A 19,118-nucleotide genomic window follows, 5' to 3' on the forward strand; every position below is an offset into this window, starting at 1 on the left:
GCCTGGGCAACAGAGCAAGAACCTGTATCTATTAAAAAAAAAAAAAAATTTTTAAATCAGCATAGTGTGGTGGCACATTCCTGTAGTCCAAGGTTCTGAGGAGGCTGAGGCAGGAGGACCACTTGAGCCCAGGAGTTCAATGCTGCTGTGAGCTGTGATCAGGCCACTGCACTCCAGCCTGGGCAACAGAGCAAGACCCTATCTCAAAAAAAAAAAAAAAAAAGAATTTTCACCAATAATTTATATTAACAAGTTTCTAAAACAAATTCCCTAGCAACCAAGCAACACAATCAGACCACTAAGCTCTGCTTCTATTTTACAAATAGAAAATATTTTTTAAGTTGTCTTAATATTTAGAACATTTATATCACTTTAAAGAAACTTTTAGTTTTGAGTTTGTGTGCCCAGAGTTGTTATAAATAAGAATTTTTTTTACCAAAACCCATGATTGTGATTTAAATCATCATAGGACGTATGTGGTATAAGACAACTAAAGTTACCTTTTAAATGACTTTTTATTTTTTCATCTTTATTTGGCATTTTATTAGCACATATATGTATTTAATAAATGATTAGGTCTATATTTGTGTATCAGAAATAATTTTTTTAAGGCTTACAGATTTTTATTTTGAAATGCTTCATGCAAATTTTAACACATGTAGCTTTTAAGAAAAAAGAAAACTTTAAAAGTATGACAGACTTAGGTCTCAAAGCCACTATTTTCATTTATTTTATTGTTTAAAGATCTTGGAATTCTGGGTAGGGAAAGGAAGAAAGTACTCAGAAAGTTTGAGTCATTTTGTTCTCAATTTACCCTTTTCTACAAATTCTTTATCTGTTTCTGCTGTGACTTGAGACATATTTAATAGTAGTGTAAAAATGCATGAACTTTATCCTGGTAAAGATAAATACAGGAAAACCAAAATAGAAGCCACGAAGGTAGATAAAAGCTTAGACAACGAAGGAATTGTAATCATGGCTAATCAAAACCGGATAAAGTAATACATAAGATACTAGACAATAGTAATTTGAAAATGGTAAAAATTAGAATTGAAACATTAAGTTCTTTGTATTTCTTAGGAAGAAAATGGCTACTGATTAAATTTATCTTTATTAAAGTAAATTAAATAATATCTACTATGCAATTCTTTATCCTTTTTGTATTTTTAAATATTTCATAAATTTTAATTGAATATGTGACTAAAATGAAAGCATATTAACCAAAAAAGATATAATGGTTGCAAGCTGGTAGCTGATATTATCTACAAATACTTCCCAGGCCGTTCTAGTGTTTATATGCATTCTGTCCTTTAATGTTTGGTTTACACCAACGTTCTCCTAATTAAATTTGACATAACCTTTTGGTGTCCCGTCAGGATTTCACATGTTCTATTGGTTCACCTAGACAAACATTCCATGCAGCTAATTATGTAGAGAAAGCTACAAATATCTGCACACTTAATATTGTCACACTTTCTTATTACAGTCTGAAAGAAGAATTTTGGAGAATGGCATGAATGAAATGTAAACATCAACATGTGGGTTCCAGAGGAAAGGCTATTCCCAGATACAGCTGCCAGTGTGTGCCTAATGTTAGGTTTAAGAAGCGCACACACCTGCAAGTCAATTTAGAACAAATAGGGCAAATGGCACGTACCTGCTAACCAGAGTGAGCCAGTGAAGGGAAAAGACCCACGCAGGAGGAAACCCTACTCCAGTTGAAAGGAAGGGCTTTGTCATTGTGTGGGAACCACTGAAATTTATTAACTGAAAATACTATTTAACGTTACTATTTAAGTCATTGCTTTTGACACTGCTTCTAAAAAGGTGCATTTTATTATGGTTCCATTGCCTATTTTCTTTTCTCTTACTGTCACTAAATTAAAATTTCAATGGACTGGTGAACATTTCTAACCCTGTGGTTCTAGACATAAAGGGTGCTTGACGTGAGAGCTATCCTTAGAAAATGCTATTTTAACATGCTGCCAGTTATATTTTTGAATTTAGGTTAAATAGACTATTCCCAGGTTTTTCCTATTACAGAACAATCTTCTGTGTGTTTGCTTCTAATTCATTAGTTGATTTTTATTGTTTCTTTTAAATGGTAATTTTCTTGAGATGTTCTTAGCCATTCAGGAAAATAAGCAAATCCTATCCCGTGCACTCGGGATGAGTCCTTATTCTGCAGCTGAAATCAAAAATTATTCATAAAAATTCCGTGGTTTTAACATCAATAGTCCCAGGGGAGAGCAAAGACATCTATCAAATAAGTGATGTTAAGGATTATTAATGCAGAAGCCAACTGTTTTGTGTCACCATTATCGCCTTTGTGACACACGGGCAGACTCAGCCCGTAAAGCATGGTGGCATATTTTACCTTTCACATCTCACTGCTGCAGAAATGAAAAGCTACTAAATGTGAAGTCATAGACGTAAATGTTATGGAAGGATCATATTGAAAAATCACATCAAGTTTTGTAATAAAAACTTACTCAGAAAGCCACTGAAGGGACTTCTCATTCTCTAAATGTTGAATAACGAACTTCATAATACTTATTATAGAGTATCGCCAGCAGCAACAGGACCAATAATGGATCAGAAATTTAGGGCCACTTTTATTATGTAGCAAAAGCTTTAAAATAAATGCATAAATCCCAAGCTCATCTTTTTCCACGTTCTCATTGCACCTTCAGTGGTCCTCAGTTCTTGTGGAGGCAGCTGGGTGCTGGAGGACTTGGAAGGACTGTACCCAGGCCACAGCCCAAGTAAGGACCTTGCTCTTCTGCAGCCACCTGGCCTCAGGGCCCCTCCCCTCCCCTCTGAACTTCCCCACTGGGTGCGTTCCCCTGTCACACACGCCCTCCATCAGGTCCCAGACCCAGGCAGGCACCGGTCACATCACATCGTTAGCGTTCAGTTCATGCTGAAATCGGAACAGTGTGGCTGGGTGGCCTGGGTTGGAATCCCAGCTTTGCCTCGCACTGGCCACGTTGCAAATAATGGTCCCTGCCTCCTGCCGCCAGAGGTGAATGAGTGAGACTGCGCATAAAGGTGGCTCAGGGCACCTGCCTGTGCGGTTACCTACATGTGTTCCTCACTGGGCTGTTCACCACCCTTGGCCTGGGCGCCCCTTACTTTCCAGCCCTCATTCCAGCCCAGAGCCCTTGGATTCTTTGATTCCTGACAAAGCGCTAGGGACAGCAAGAGTCCCCTTTGGTTTCAAAACCGTCCTCCAAGGGCAGCCCTGGGCTTCCCCAGTCTGCTTCAGCTGGAAGCCTGTCCGTCACCTGCTGGTTCCTGAGCCAGCGTGGCTAAGCCCTGAAGCCCACCTGAGCCTTGTCCCTGCACCAGGAAGCCTTGGGTCCCACCTGGCCGTGCCAGCCACGAGAGGCCAGCTAGTGGCTTGCCACCCTGCCCCACGGCTGCTGTGACCGTCCTGCCCCCAGGCTGACGTGCTGCCCACGTTGAGACAGCACCCAGAGCCAAATTGCTGCTGTCCTCTGGATTCCAGACTTCCCACTGCCTGGAAGTGGGAGAGAGGAGTATGTTCTTGCCTTACCTCTACCTTGGGAAATTTTAAGCTTCTGGAAAGTAGGGACCATATTTACACTGTTTGCCTTTGCACCCCTTACAATCCCTAGCACAGAATGGCCAGAATTTAACGCTAGGCTCGTGCCTGAAGACTGCATGCGGGATGGCCACTCATACCCGCTGGGCCAGGAAGGTGGCTGGTGCGGACGAGCTGACACTCAGGCCATGAAGAAACAGGGAGCCTCCCCGTGCGTCTTGGGAAAGCGGCCTGAGCAAGTGGCTCTCAGGCAGCTAAGCTGAGACCGGCAGACGTGTGGGCTCTAATGGACCCAGCAGCAGGAGGGGGCCCCGGGGAGGGTCCTGAGGTGAGACAGGTGGTCAGGGAGGGGCAGGCGCAGGCTGGGCAGGGCCACACGTGCCTGCTGAAAGAACCTGGGTTTCACGCCAAGGGCAGCAGAAAGCCCTTGCAGGATTTACGCAGGAAGGTGACACGATGGGGTCTGCAGTTTTCAGAGATGAGCCCTGGCGGAGGGGACCGACTGGGGGAGGCCCCCACCTGGGTGCTGGGAGCTGTGTTAGGCTGCTGTGCCAAATCAGGTGAGCGGTCACCGTGGCCGGGGCTCTGAGCAGGGGGAATGGAGGGGAGGAAAATGGGGTGTGCTGTTTCCAAATACTCATGGGGGCGGGCGGAGAAGCCTGGGGCCGGCTGCTGCGCTGGAATAGTTGGATTTTATTCTGTGCTGGTGGGAGGCCCTTGGAAGTGTTAAAGGAGGGAAGTGACCTTATACAAAAACACTTTTAAAGGGATTGTTTCCGTGTGGTTGGCGTGGGTTTTCCTCTGTTTTCTTCTTGCCGGGATTGTGAGCGTCGTACGGTACACACCCATCCGGTGGAACCCTTCGGTGTTGCTTTTGCTGTCCACGTGAGGCAGTGTGGTGTATGGAGTCACCCCTGTTCAAAACTCACCAGCTGTGTGACCTGGGACAACTTCCTTGACTTCTCTGTGCCTCAGTCTCCTGTCAGTAAAATGGGGGAGACCAATAGTACCTATTTCATGGGATAGTGAGTTTTCAATTTAATAAGATAATACATGTAAACTACTTCAAACAGGACCTGGGAAATAATAAGTGTTCAGAGGACATTAGGTATTACTCTATTTCTGATGGAATACCAGTTCGTATTTATACTATCTTTTCTCACTTCAGAAAACTCGAATAGGCCACTTTGAGCTTAAGGGACCTTGACTTCTCAGCACCTCTCGTTAACATACAAAAACACACTGCAGAGAAATTTGAATGTGAAAAGAAGGAGTACAAGTCATCTATCAAGGTTCAAAATGATGATTTTTAAAATCTCTTGCTTCCCATGAACTCATCTTACACAATAGAGCCCATCATTGAATGTCTTCCACTTAACGCTTTTCATTGCTTTTAATTTTTTATTTTTTGAACTCTAGTTCTTTCTGCCCTATTTTTTATTCCTCCGGGGCTTGTTGGTGGCAAGAATGGCCCCTCTGCACATTTCCTTCTCAGCAGAGGTCTGTGTGCACCAGCTATCGTGAAGGAAATGGAATGTATTACTGGCCTGATACTATTGAAATTTCTAGACCTTACTTTCAAGCACCGCAGCCCCACAGGGGGACAACTGCTGAGAATAACCTTCTTGGCTGTCGTGCAAACATCCGTAAATGGACAGACCCAGCAATTACAGCGGCTCCCACCCAGCCGGGACTGTGGAAATCAGATTCCTGGGCTGCCGGCTGCACCTGTTCATACCTCCAGAGAGGGAGCTTTCTCAGAGTCTTTCCTGCTGTTCTGGGTTCCCTGTCTTGGGAATTCAGTCTGTCCATTCTGTGAGCAGTCTCCCGTGACCCTGGGAGTCAGAGGTCAAGGCAGAGGGATGCTGCCCTCCCCTGGTGTTCCGCCCTGCATTGCAGTCCTGCGAGCGCGGGTGCTCAGCCACCTTGTGTTCGGGGCACGGGTCCATGGAAGTGTTTGCTCAGGATGGTCACAGCCACTCAGACCCCACGAGGAGCTGCTAAATTTAAATGGAATATCTCTCGGCGACAGGAGAGTCCACCCCCCTCCTGTCCTCCAGCACAATTTTTTTATTTTGCCAGGAGACCTGTATCTCTGAGTAATAATTTATTCAGATCTTGGGAAGAGAAAGAAAAACAAGATTGACACATTTTGCATTAAAAGCCTACTATTGGGGTACCTTCTTCTTCCATTTTCCACCCTCCAAAAAAAATTATTTGAATGAACATTTGAGAAAATATCTTGAATCATCAACCAAGAATCTCCAGTGCCCATCCCTGAGCAGTTTTATTGTTGAACTGCCACGGTCACCAGGCCAGCGAGAGGCCACACGTCCGGCCGAAGGAGACTGCTGCCAGGTGTTGGTGGCACATGCCACACACGTGAGGGGAGCGGAGGCAGGAGGGAGCAAGGCAAATGCAGGAGGAGATGGCTGCCTTTGCGTGCACTTTTTTTTCTTAGATCAACTTAGAATAATCTTCATGTTCAATTTCATTTTTAGATTTTAACACCAAATTCTTTTAGTTCTTCTGGATACTTTTATCTAATTTTAACTCCGAAAAGAACTTCACCTAATATATCTTTCTATCCTAATCTTTTTTAGTGCAGGTCAATGGGTGAGAAAATCATGAAGACTGAAATATATGTCATGAGCTGAGTGCGCTGCTAATGCTTATAAACTCCCTTTATTTTAAAGATGATGCAAATTTAGTTAAGTGAACATTGAAAAACATATGCCACCTTAGCTGGTGCTTAGCTCCCGCGGTGAGGTGGCACAGCCATATTCCTAGATGACATTTTATGAGTGAAGTTCCTTCTAAATCAGAGCAAAATGGGATTCCTTAATTCACAGAGCTTGTAGACAGAGTTAGACTAATCAGTAGATTTACAACAATCAACAGACAAATCTTTGGTGTTTCACAGTTAAACTCCATGGGAGACCACCTGGTGGTTAGCTTGGAAGGTGGAACTGATGCTGTTGATGCTGTAGAGCAGGAGAGATTTGAAAACACGCCCAGACCCAACTCCCACCCAAGGCCAATTAAATCAGTCTCTTGGGTTAAGACATCCGGATTTTTTTAAAAGCTCCACCATAATTTTTATATGTAGCTAGAATTGAGGACCACTGCCTTCCTTTGAGAACAGCTACAGCGAAGCTAGGATTGCACCCAGGGTGAGGGACTGAGCTGAGTTTGGAAGCAAAGCCTCGGGCAGCGAAGGCTAGAGGGGCGGTCTGCTTAGAGCTTGGGAGCAGCAGTCCAGTTCCAGGGCTCCTAGTGCCTGAGGACGGTGATAATCGTACTCCTTGTGAAGACACCCTTGCAAAAGATGCTCCTATTTCCATGAATTGAAAAGGAGTAAAGCCATTGTGTTTTCAAGCTTCTACAGATAATCGTAGAAATACAAGTTGAGAAAGGGAATCATGCAAATATTACATATTAATGTTATTTAACACAGGGTATGTTCAGCATAACATCTTGATAACAGTACAGCTTACCCGTGCATGCACACTTACTCGTTCATTTGCTCATTGAGCTCCTGTGTGTCAGCCCTTCCACAAGGCACTGAGGAAATAGCAGTAAACCAAGAGGGCTGTGCTCCCCTTCAGGGGCGACTGGAACTAATCAGTCACAGGGAGTCCACTGCTAAGAAAGGACAAGTGAGAAGCACTTTAGAAGCACAGAAATGGGCCCCAGCCTGGAATGTCTCCAGAGACTGCTGTTGGTCACTGAAAGGAGAGGCTTTTCTTCCCGCAGGCGCATGCTGTCGGTGATGCTAGAACCCCTGACTCATCCACTGTAGCTATTGGCATCAGGACTATTATTATAATATTTCTGGACATTTCAGGGCAGGTAGTGCAGGCCTGTGTACCTAGTGAAGGTCACCCCTTTGTTTCAGGGGTCACATCGGGAAGTCTGCACAAAGAGGGACTCAGTACATTTTTTTCCTTGTGAATAAGTAACAAGCTGTTAAGTACACAATGAGTGTGCCTCTCTGCAAGCCAGAACTGTAGTGATTGATGGAATCCGATGTTTACTTGTCCCCTCTGTAACCTTACATTAAAGTCACTGAAATCTTCAGCCTATACATCAGGAGAATGGCACGCACATGCCAAGGGACAGGGGCTGAAATGGCCAGTGGAGCTTCATGGGAGGTGGCATGCACAGTCCTACCCCAAAGGGATTGGAAACCAAGTCAGGGCCTACGGGGAGAGTCCGAGTGTAGTCAGAAGCAGCAAGGGAGGAATGATAGAAGTCAGTGTTGTGGGGGGAAGGGAAGGAGCCTCAGCAAGAAGGAAGAAGAAAAATTATACAAGAACCAATTGCTAATTGATCAAGAGGAATGGACAGTGTCTGAAGGCCCCCTGGGTGTGCCACTGTTCCTCAGTGCCCAGGCTTCAGCAAAAGGACGACCATTAATACATACCTTTAAATGTGCCTTGTTTTCCTTCTATTGCTTTGCTATTTATAAAATGCCTGAGTGTCCATTAATTCCAAGAATCTTCAAAATAACCTTGAGAGGTGTTCCTGGGATCCATAGTAAAAAAAGAAGACAGTGAAGCTCACAATGGCTAAGTAACTTGCCCTGAATCACACAGCCAGTGAAAAGGCAGAAGTAAATCTCAACTTCAAGTATTGGAGCTCCAAATCAGCGATCTGTAATGTCAAGATACTGTAGTACAATTGGGTTCAGGTCCTGAATGTGCCTGAACATTTATTTGTATGATTTCACATACATTATGTGACTCTCCAAGCCATTAAAGTTATATTTCTCTCATTTTTCAGCCTACTTATAAAGATTTATACTGTTACATTTATACCCTCAAATATGTATGGGCATAAAGTAGAGGGGTTTTTTTTTAATGTGGATTAAAAGATATTTTAAATTCCAACTTTCTGTACCTGATAGTATCTGTGGCACTGGCCTTTTGTAATACGTATTTTCCCTTCTTTTTTTTTTTTCTTTCCAATCCACGGGAAAGAGCTCTTTAATGCTCAGATCCTAAGAGCTAAGGAAGTAGATGGCTGCTCGTGTTCTGCCAGGAATCTTCTTTATGCTGAGTGAGAGGCAGTGCGACTGCTTAAAACTCTTAACTTCTCTCTCTCTCATAAAAAGTCAGGCAGAAAAAAATGGATTAATTTGACAGATAGCACAGAATAAGAAAAATATTAGAAACAAGAAAAGGCCATTTTTCCTATAGAGGTTCATTTCATTCCATATACCACTTCCTTGGGATATCTGCCAATTGTTAGCAGAAAGAGTAATGTTATCCATTTTTTAAAATTTCACTCTTGAGTATTATGGAGATAAATAGCTAAATGATGGAGAAATAACTTTTTTTCACGGTAGTAGCTTAAGAGGGGTAAAAGGAGCTCAAATGCAGATATGTTTGATGACATGAGAAAACTCAACCATGAATGAAAATTTGCTATTTCTATAGGTGCAGTTTCAGAAAGAGTACTTTTTGCATTGACACCAGAGAGCTGTGTCCATCTATAAAAGTGAGGGAATTGACTGTGGGTAGTAATAGATTGATTTGCAAGCCCCAGAAATTTTTCAGTTGAAACTTGCAAGAAAAAAAAAAGTCTGTTCTGTTTTGCTGCAGGGCCAATGCAGGAGACCATCTATGACTTCTGGAGGATGGTGTGGCATGAAAACACCGCAAGCATCATCATGGTGACCAACCTGGTGGAAGTGGGAAGGGTAAGTGGGCTGTCCACCGCAAATGGCCATTTCATTCCTTGCTTAGGTGGGAATAGAAAGTAAGGCACACACCAAGCTTTTGAAGTACTGTGTGTACTCCAAAAAACATGGACTACTACAGCTCCTCCTATTGCTTGCTGCACTTGCTTATAAATTATCAGTAAACAGAGCCTGAATTGCTTTCATTTGTTGCGATAGCAACAGACAGGAGAGGCACTCAAGATTTAAAAGCAGTTGTTATCAGGCTATATTGAGTGCACAAAAATACCTCTGAGCATGAATGCTGATTGTTGGGTGTCAAAACTCAATGGGTGCTGCATTAGACATGACTGTATTCCCTAACTCATGAGAATTGGCTCTAAAAATAGTGTGTAGCACTGGATTCAATCCTTAGGTTAGAATTCCGGCATCTTTGCTCGCTGAGATTTGATTTCCTGGTGCCTCAGTTTCCTAACCTGCACAATAGAAATCATAATCAAATCCAAAGGCCTTGCCTCACTTTGTCTGTAGTGACTGGTTATGAGCACTAGTTTTGTTTTTGAGGATACTGTGGTATTTATTTATCTGGAAAACAATCACAAAACAATATCAAAGAAAATGAAGAACATAAGACTATCTTCTGTGTAGCAGAACTGGAAACATACTTTATGCCAATTGCACTAATTGAATTGCAGTCAGTTTTCAACTGATACAATAGCAATTTCATGGAGTATAGTCTACAAGTTAATCAACAAATACTGAGAATTTACTCTATGCTAAGATCTATTTTGTATCTGTACAAACAGGTATTTGAGAAAGACTGACCTGAAAATAATTTCAAAGACCCTCGTGGAGGAGGAATCTGATGTCGTACTCTATCGTTTTTTAAAAATCCATTGAAACGTATGCTTTCCCTCATGTTATAACTATATATATATTATTATGATGATGATTATGATGATGTTGGAACACTATTTTTATTTAACCAGGAAATTTGTAAGTAGTCATATTATTCTCGGTAGTGGTATGCTTATAGGATTACTTCCAAAGTGAAATTTTAAAATGAGCAAACACACAGGTGCAATTGCCTTATTTATAATTCCATGGTTATGCTCAACTTAAGAGAAGTTGGCATCATGAGATTTACCCTCAGCAAAGACAGCCTGGAGGTTAGCCTAGAATTGAAATATTGGGGCATAAACCATAAGGGGTTTTCTCTTAAGATTCTCAGAAGGTTTCAGGAGGCACAAACCAAGAAGACAGATATTACAGTTCTCTCATAATGAGAACATTCAGTAAGTGGAAGATACATATAATTCTAGCAAAGATGGTAGATTAATCTGAAAACCTTCAGATTATCTAGAAATTCTAGATAAAAATATAAATACGTATTTTAATGTATTTATGTATCACATACATATAAATGTATACATTAAAAATGTTTAGCTTAGACCTCAAAAAATAAACTACTGGAGACTAGATATAAAATGAGGACTGGAGATCCTAGAGAGAGAAGACCTCACACCTGTCCTCAGAAGGCTGGACAGGGGGGTCTGTGTGAGTCTCAGGGCAGGGGGTGGGCAGCTTCAGTCTTTGTGATCTTGGACCTTGGGTTTTAAGCCCACCAAGGATAAGACATAACATCTTAGACCTGTGCAATGCAATGCTAAGGATTTGGACGCACACGGCCACAGGAAACCAAAACCCAAAAGGGTAGACATTCAGAGAGAGGGCAGACTGGGGAGGTGGGGAGAGAGGGAGTGAGGGAGAAGGAAGAGGAGCACCGGCCAGCACAGGGAGATGACAAGGAAGTGAGGCCACCTTCACTTAGGGTCCGGGTGAAACAGCACTTCTGCTAACTCACCACTAAAGTGAAACACCTAATAAAATCTGAAAATACTTACAGCTGTGATTTGTAAAGTATCATCTAGTATTAAACTCATCCAATATAAATAAAATGGTACCTAAAAGGAAATACATGTTTTTAAATGTTGTTATTAGAAAAGAAAGACCAACTAAGCACCTAATTCAAGAAGACAGACGAAGAACTGAGTAAATCCAAAAAAGGAAAAAAGGAAATAATAAACACGAGTAGAAATTTATTAAATAAAAAGCACAGAAACAATAAAAAAGTCAACAAAATAAAAAGCAGGTTGTGTGAAAAGGTTAGAGAAACAGACAAACCTCTGAAAATAGATCAGAAATAAAGGAAGAAAACCACACATAAAGAATGTTAGGAATAGAATAGGTATTTTTATCACAATAGAGTAATATGAACAACAAGAAGTTTGATGACATAGGTTATTTTCTAGAAAAATATAATTTTCCAAACTGACTCAAAAAGAAACAGAAATTCTGACTAGACAATAATTATTTAAAAATTGGCCAGGTGTGGTGGTGGCTCACGCCTCTAATCCTAGCCCTTTGGGAAGCCAAGTTGGGAGGATCACTTGATGCCAGGAGTTCAAGAGCAGCCTGAGCAAGAGCGAGACCTCATCTCTACAAAAAATAGAAAAATTATCTGGGCATGGTGGTGCTCACCTGTAGTCCCAGCTACTCGGGAGGCTCAGGGAGGAGGATCACATGAGCCCAGGAGTTTGAGGTTGCGGTGAGCTATAATGATGCCACTGCACTCTACCTGAGGAGAAAGAGTGAGATCCTGTCTTTAAAAAAAAAAAAAAAAAATTGAATTATGGCTAAAAATTGACCCATGAAAATGCACCAGACCCAAATGTATTTATAGATAGTAAATATTCAAGGAATGGGTAATTTAAATATTATAAGTTTTATAAATATATAAATTTTATAAATATATAAATACTATATATATAAATACCATATATACTATATATACTATATAAACTATATATACTATATATAGCATATAGTATATATACTATAAATACTGTATATATAAATACTATATATACTATAAATATATAAATGCTTTTTATAAACACTATAAAAATTACTCTAAGAGACTAAGAGAAAAAAGACTGCTCCCCCCTTTCATTTTAAGAGGCAAGTATAACCTTGATATCAAAACTGAACAAGGACTATAGGAAAAGGGAAAATTACAGGTGCCACAAATTGCTAGAAAGAAAGGAATCGAGCAGTAGGTTAAAACAGAGAGGCCAGGTGTTGACTTTAAGCACAAGTGGAAATACATGTAATTAGTGGGAAATGCGTGAGCTTTCCAGTGAAGCCAGCTGAGACGTTTGCTTATCCACGTGGACCCAAAAAAGAGTCCCTCTTTCGTAAAACATCCAACAATGAATATCAGATAAACACCCAAATGTAACAAATAAAGCTTTAAAAGTTTTAGAAGAAAATATGAGAGAAAATATTGAAGACATTTGTTTTGTTAAGAATGTTTCAAAGACACTAAAAGCCCAACACGTTAAGAAAAGGATCGGAAAATTTGACGATATTAAAATGTAAAATTTTCTGTATGACAAAGGATATAATAATAAAGTGTCAAGACAAGTGGGGAGATACTATGGGACCGTTATGTAAAGCATAAAATCTTACAGAGCAGTATTTTATGTGCTAAAAATATCAGAAACCATTTTTTTTCTTTCACTTACGTCTCTGCTGGGAGCCAGCGTGGGAGGGCAGGTAGGCTGGCGCAGAGCTCGCCGCGGCAGGTACGCGCCACCTGCCCAGCCTGGGGGAGGCTGCTGAGCCTCTCCTGTCACCGACCTTTCTCAGGACGGTGGGGACATAATAGTACCTATGTATCCACCAGCTCAGGCTGCTGTAACGAAACACCACAGGCTGGGAGGCTTGAACAATGGACATTTATTTTCTTACAGTTCTGGAGGCTATAAAGTCCGGATTAGGGTCTGGCAGGAATCACTTTCTGGTGAGGGATCTCTTCCTGGCATTCACATGGTCACCTTCTCTGTGACCTCATGTGGTGGAGAGAGAGCAAGCTCTCTGGTGTCTCTTCTTAAAAAGACACTAATCCTATTGGATCAGGGCCCCACTCTTATGACCTTATTTAACCTTAATTACTTATTCAGAGGCCCCATCTCCAAATACAGCCACACTTGGGGGTTAGGACTTCAACACAACTTGCTTCATGGCGTTCTTGCAAAGACTGAAGGACTTTCTACAAATCAGGTGGTTAGAGAAGTTTCTGCCCATTCTGAGCACTCAATAAATGTAGCTATTAGTATAAATTTCATGTTTCCACCAACAAACCTAAGACCTGCAGTAGTATATATAATTACCCCTTTTCCCCCTACACCAAATCTACCTACTTTTGCTATGAAAGCAATAATGACTATTGAAAAAAATTGTCAGCTCCACCAGAAAGCAAGCTCAGCTCCCACAAGGGAAGAGACAGCCTCACTCATCAGCCTCTCCCTCCCGGCACGCTGCCTGGCACTCGGCAAATGCGAATGCTCGAGAACGCTCCAACGCAGTGTCACAGATCTGTTAGCATACACTAGACTGTCACATAGCCAAGCTAAATACTTCGCCTGTTTTCATGCACTTGTGTTTCTTCCCCCCAAATGTATCCTCAAATCTGAATCCTTCATTCATTTCACAAATATTTGTTGACTGCCCACATATGGGAAGAAAGAGGTATCTAGAGACTGTTTTCGAGGTACTTTACAATAACTTCGTAATAACTGCATTCCCAGAAAGTTATTCACCCTCTCAGATTTTAAGTATTTGCTTAAGTATTTGGAGTTTGCTTACAAGAGAATCCTAAGGTAAAATATTTTGAAAAGTAGATAATTGTAAATAAAAACTAGTACAGGATTTAAAAAAAAAAAATAAAGGCACATATATATTTTTTTCTTAAGTGAACTTCCAAAGTGTGCCACCATATCTGGACTCAGTGGCTTCCGAGGTTAAGTCACTTTCATATGATACACCTTTTACTCTAAGAAAGATGAGGACAGCATAATCTTTGGTTGACAAATGAAGAGTATGCTGCAAAATTATTATGATAAAAACAAATAATAATAAAACACTAAAGCCCACTGTCTGCTGGACATGGCACATTCCGCAGGGAGCCAGATTTTATTTCAAGTGGCCTAGCTTTAGAAAACTTAAAAATAAAACTTCCATGCAGTAGTGGTCACTATTTTTGTCCATCAGGCACTTGGCCCTGTCATATCCGGGGCACTCACTGTTGATTTTTGTGGTGGCAACTATTCCTCCTAACAAACAGCTGTGGAAATTTCAGCCAACAGGATGTAGCTAAAGGGGGGAGGTGATTACTAGGTTTCTAGTTTACCCACAAATCTAAGGCCATAGGCTTAAAGCAACTCAGTAATTTTAGTTGTGACAAGTTAATTTCTTTTGAAAATACTTGCACACCTTTCCAGGTTTGTGGGAACGTGGATGAGCTCTGAAGAGACCTCCCCCCATGGCCATCAGCCCCTTGGATCGGTCTGACTTCAATTAGGAATGAAATTAATGGCATCTGTCCTTGAAATGTCTGACATGATTTCGGGATTTTGACAAGAGGTCATATTCCCCCCAGGAAAAAGCACTCACCTTGTTCCAGGCTGTTTCCCGTTGTTAATGCTGCACATTTGTTTAGAGATGACTTCCCCATTTTCCATGCTTAAAAAACAGCAACAAACCACCCAAGAAATCAAAATGACATGGTTTTTAAGGGCAACAGCTACCTACTTAACATGTGTACCACACGCGGTGTGTCCTTCCTGAATTAAGCATGAGCTAGGTGGATGTGAGTTTGTTTACACAGACTTGCTGCCGATTCATTAAGGCAGAGCTGCAGACCCGCTCCCCGACTTTGCCCGAAGCACTCTGCATTAGGTGGCTTTAATTGCCTCGCTGGAGCCACCGGGAGGCCTTCCCTGTCGCAGCACCTGGTGCAGAAGACATAGACGCTGCACTTCCCTCCAGCAGGGACCCCGGTACATCTGCCAGGACCTGTCATTATCTAATGCTTCCTTGTCACCACTGCACATCCCCCTTTAGCCCTTTTGTTCTGGGAAGGGACCCTTGCTGGTTTTCCTGGCACCTGCCGATGGCTGCACACCTGGCATGGAAGTGGCGCTGGAGTGTACTGTGATTATTTCCCTGCTTTAATGAACCCACCTGAGGGACATTTCGTTTTTATCTGGTTTCCTGTTTCCCAGGCATTCCCATTTCCACCGTTTGAGTGGAGATTCAAAAACTCTGTTGTGGTGTTGAACTAATCCATCTGCCAGAGTCTCATAACCAAATCTGCAGGACTCCCACAGGAGATTTTTGCACCGGTAATTTAAGCTAATGATTTCTAAACATATTTAGTCGGTTTTATGAAGACCTCATTAAAATGTGACTGTTTATTAAAAATCCAAATGAGGTCTCGCAGTCATTTAGGAAAATTATTGTTGAGTCACTGTGAGTGGTTCTGATAACAAATGATGAAAGGTTTGGAGCTGAGAGAAGCAGGGACCGGAGCTGCTAACCTCTGTCACAACAGGGGAGGACAGGGGACCGCCTTCGTGGGTGCTTTAAAGAGTGTCATCCACCCAAAGAGCCTGACCTCAAATTCCTTTCCCAATATTTGTCACTAAAAGAGTAACAAAAGAAAAAAGTTTAAGATGAACACTAGACACCAGAACTAATTTTTTAGTTCACAATCAAGGAAGGTATATTAAGATTCCAACTGCTGCCCCTGCCACACACAACACAAAACACCTGCTTTTCTGCAACAGCTACCAGATCTGGGATAAATGAAAGGAGCTGGAGAGAGACACGGTTGCCCTTTTATAAAAAAATGTGCAAGTATTGCTTAAATAGCAAGAACTTAGACAATGCCTAACAATACAAAATAATAGTAATACTTTTTGCTATAAAATTTCTCAACTTGTTCCAGGACATCCAACTCATACAAGGAAGGGAAGAGGCAAATTATTTTTATTTTTATTTTTATTTATTTATTTTCTTACCACACACTAAAGACCTTGGAGGCAAGTTGTTTTTCTAGACGTTTCTGCAAGTGTTGTCTTGAGCTCTCACTGTTACCTTCATAGATCTTTTTAAACAAACTGGATACTTAAGATTGATATTTGGTGACGTGTGTAATTACAGTTTTAGCCTTTGATTAATTTATGTTCATTCAGTAAACACTCCTCCCCATTCTTACCTACTGTCCCCCTTTCGGCTGTGGTAGGAATGAAGCCGCTCCAAGCCTCACCTCCCTCCCGCACTTCATCTTGAGTCTCTAACTGCCCACTGACTAGTCTCCACCTGCGTGTCCTGTGACTGCCAGAAAGCACCTCGGAAACTAAACTTGTCATTCATTCTCAGACCTCTGCTCCCTACGACCTGTCCTTATCACACAAGCTTGAAAAGGAACTTCATTTTGTGCTCCTCCCAGTCCAGTGCCGAGCCATATAAATACCATGTGAGCAACGTGTCTGCCTCCTGCTCTCGTGGGGCCACCACCAAGGCTCAAGAATCCACAGTCTTTCACGAGAGCCCTGGCAGCGGCATCCATGCTGGCCACCCCAGTTTCACGCTGTCTTCTACCATCCGTTCTATACATGCTGCTCATTAATTTTTATAAACGTGATGTGCCATTCACGTCAGAATCCTGTTCAGAATCCTTCAGTGATTCCTACTGAATCCAGAGTAAAGTGCAAACCTCAGTGTGGTGTAGTCTATACCCTTCACATTTTAGCTGCAATCTACCACAGTCTAACTTACTTCTTACCATTCTCTTACCGGTGTTAAAAATGCCAGGCAATATGAGGATGGTTTTATATCTGGGTTTCAGTTCTGTTCCATTGGTCTGTGTCCCTGTTCTTGTGCCAGGACCATGCTGTCTGAGGAATGGGCACACTTGTCAGGTGGTGCAACAACAATTTATGTAACCAAAGTGTTTGTACCCCATAATACTCTGAAATTAAAAAAACAAAATAAAAGTATGTTATTAAAAAGAAAAAAAAATGCCAGGCAAAGTATTTGCCATTTGCCAAACTCACCCCTTACTCTGTTCCTTGTGCCTTTGGTGCTGTGTGCTCCGTGCACAGCAGAGCTCTAGCCACTCTGGCTGATGTGACTGAGAGATTGACTTCTGAGGCTTATTTAATTTGTATTAATTTAAATTTAAATGTCCACATGTGATTAGTGGCTTTTGTTTTGGACAGTGCAGTGACAGAGCAGGCCCTTGCCTTCTTCCTTCTGCCTGCTTAAATAGGGCCCCTCTTTCAATACTAATTTAAAATTCCATGCTTTCTAAGAAAGAAACCTTTCTTTATTCTCCAATCATCTGTTTTCTCTAGCTCACTGACATCCCTTTTTTATGTCACTCGGCATATTCTGTCCTTCAGTATGAGTTTTAGCCGACTCTGCCCTTCCTAGTTTGTAGAAAGTCAAGGAATCAGAAACCCTTGGTTCACACCTTGGCTTCCAGTGCCCGTCAAGATGTCTGTCTCTGAGCCCCAGACCCCTCTGCCGTAGGGGATGGGAATGATGTGCTGACACGCACCCTCCTATTTCACAGGGTCATTGTGAGGATTAAAAACTACATTGAGGCCGGGCGCGGTGGCTCACGCCTGTAATCCTAGCACTCTGGGAGGCCGAGGTGGGCGGATCATTTGAGCTCAGGAGTTCGAGACCAGCCTGAGCAAGAGCGAGACCCTATCTCTACTAAAAATAGAAAGAAATTATATGGACAGCTAAAAATATATATAGAAAAAATTAGCCAGGCATGGTGGTGCATGCCTGTAGTCCCAGCTACTCGGGAGGCTGAGGCAGGAGGATCGCTTGAGCTCAGGAGTTTGAGGTTGCTGTGAGCTAGGCTGATGCCACGGCACTCACTCTAGCCCGGGCAACAAAGTGAGACTCTGTCTCAAAAAAAAAAAAAAACTACACTAAGCATCTGTTGTGCTTTTCTCCGCTTTTGCAAGCTGACCTTCTCTGCTATTCCTGTGCACGACCACCACGTGACGGTCCTTCCAGCTAGGCCAGTAGAAGCTGTTGGTCAAGAACCCTTTCCCTGAATTCGGCAGCAGGGACAGCCTCTCTGTTGGCAGAGTAGTGGAGGTCACAGCTTCCCTTCCATTCTGTGGGTCACAAATTACCTGTTTCTGCTGGAAATATCAGGACTTGCTGAACCAGCATTATAATAACTAAAACACAAAACCAGGAGTCAAAGAGGAAGTCAGCAGTAGCGTGGGGTGATTCCCATCCAGGTACTGCCACACTTCATGCCACGTCTCCCCAGCGTATCCGTGGAGGAAGGGGGCACTAGTGTCAAGCTGTCCTTTAGACCTTCTGCAGCCCCCTCCGTGCCAGCCAGCTCCTCGAGGAAAGATTCCCCAGCAGCCCTGCTGGACCTAGAGGTTTTCACTGCCCAAAGATCTCAGTTCCCTTCTGTAAAAAGTTAGAATATTAACCAAAGAGCTCGATTTGTCTTGTTCACCAATTAGCCCAAAGATAGGCTCACTAATCCTTTGTCGGCACAATTTAATCCAACATTTAGTGACATACTTACTGTATCCACGGCACCAAGAAATCCGAAAGTGTTTATATTCATGTGTCCTCAAGGGACATCACGTGGTGATGGAGAACCATGTGCGAACAAGTGACTGACACACGTGAGTCAGCATGTGACAGCACTAACAAAGGGGTTCATTCTGCCTGCGGGACGTGGGACCTCATGGACCATGTGGTAAGGAGCTGGACCTTCACAGGAGGAAGGATTTTGAATGGCAGGAGGGAGACAGGGACCACTTCAGCAGCACAAGGAAGGAAAAGGGGAGCAGTGGCAGATTGAGAAAGGGCGAGTGGCCTGCGGGGGGCAGGACGCTGAGGCTGGGAAGCCAGTTCCAGTCCCGGGCGTGAAATGCCTTTCTGGGAAGGAGGGAAAAATAGTAGAAAGTG

General features: G+C 42.5%; 1 protein-coding gene across 8 annotated transcripts in view; it reads left to right on the top strand.

Moving 5' to 3' along the window:
• PTPRM (protein tyrosine phosphatase receptor type M) overlaps positions 1-19,118 on the top strand; it is a 762,555-nt gene that overhangs the window by 694,006 nt on the left and 49,431 nt on the right. For all 8 annotated transcript variants that reach the window (XM_069468544.1, XM_069468545.1, XM_069468547.1 and 5 more), the window contains one exon: positions 9,175-9,272. In XM_069468544.1, the coding sequence (XP_069324645.1) occupies positions 9,175-9,272 (98 nt within the window). The remainder of the gene's footprint in view (positions 1-9,174; positions 9,273-19,118) is intronic.

The sequence above is a fragment of the Eulemur rufifrons genome, chromosome 5 (genome assembly GCF_041146395.1).
Source record: "Eulemur rufifrons isolate Redbay chromosome 5, OSU_ERuf_1, whole genome shotgun sequence".
NCBI lineage: Eukaryota > Metazoa > Chordata > Mammalia > Primates > Lemuridae > Eulemur > Eulemur rufifrons.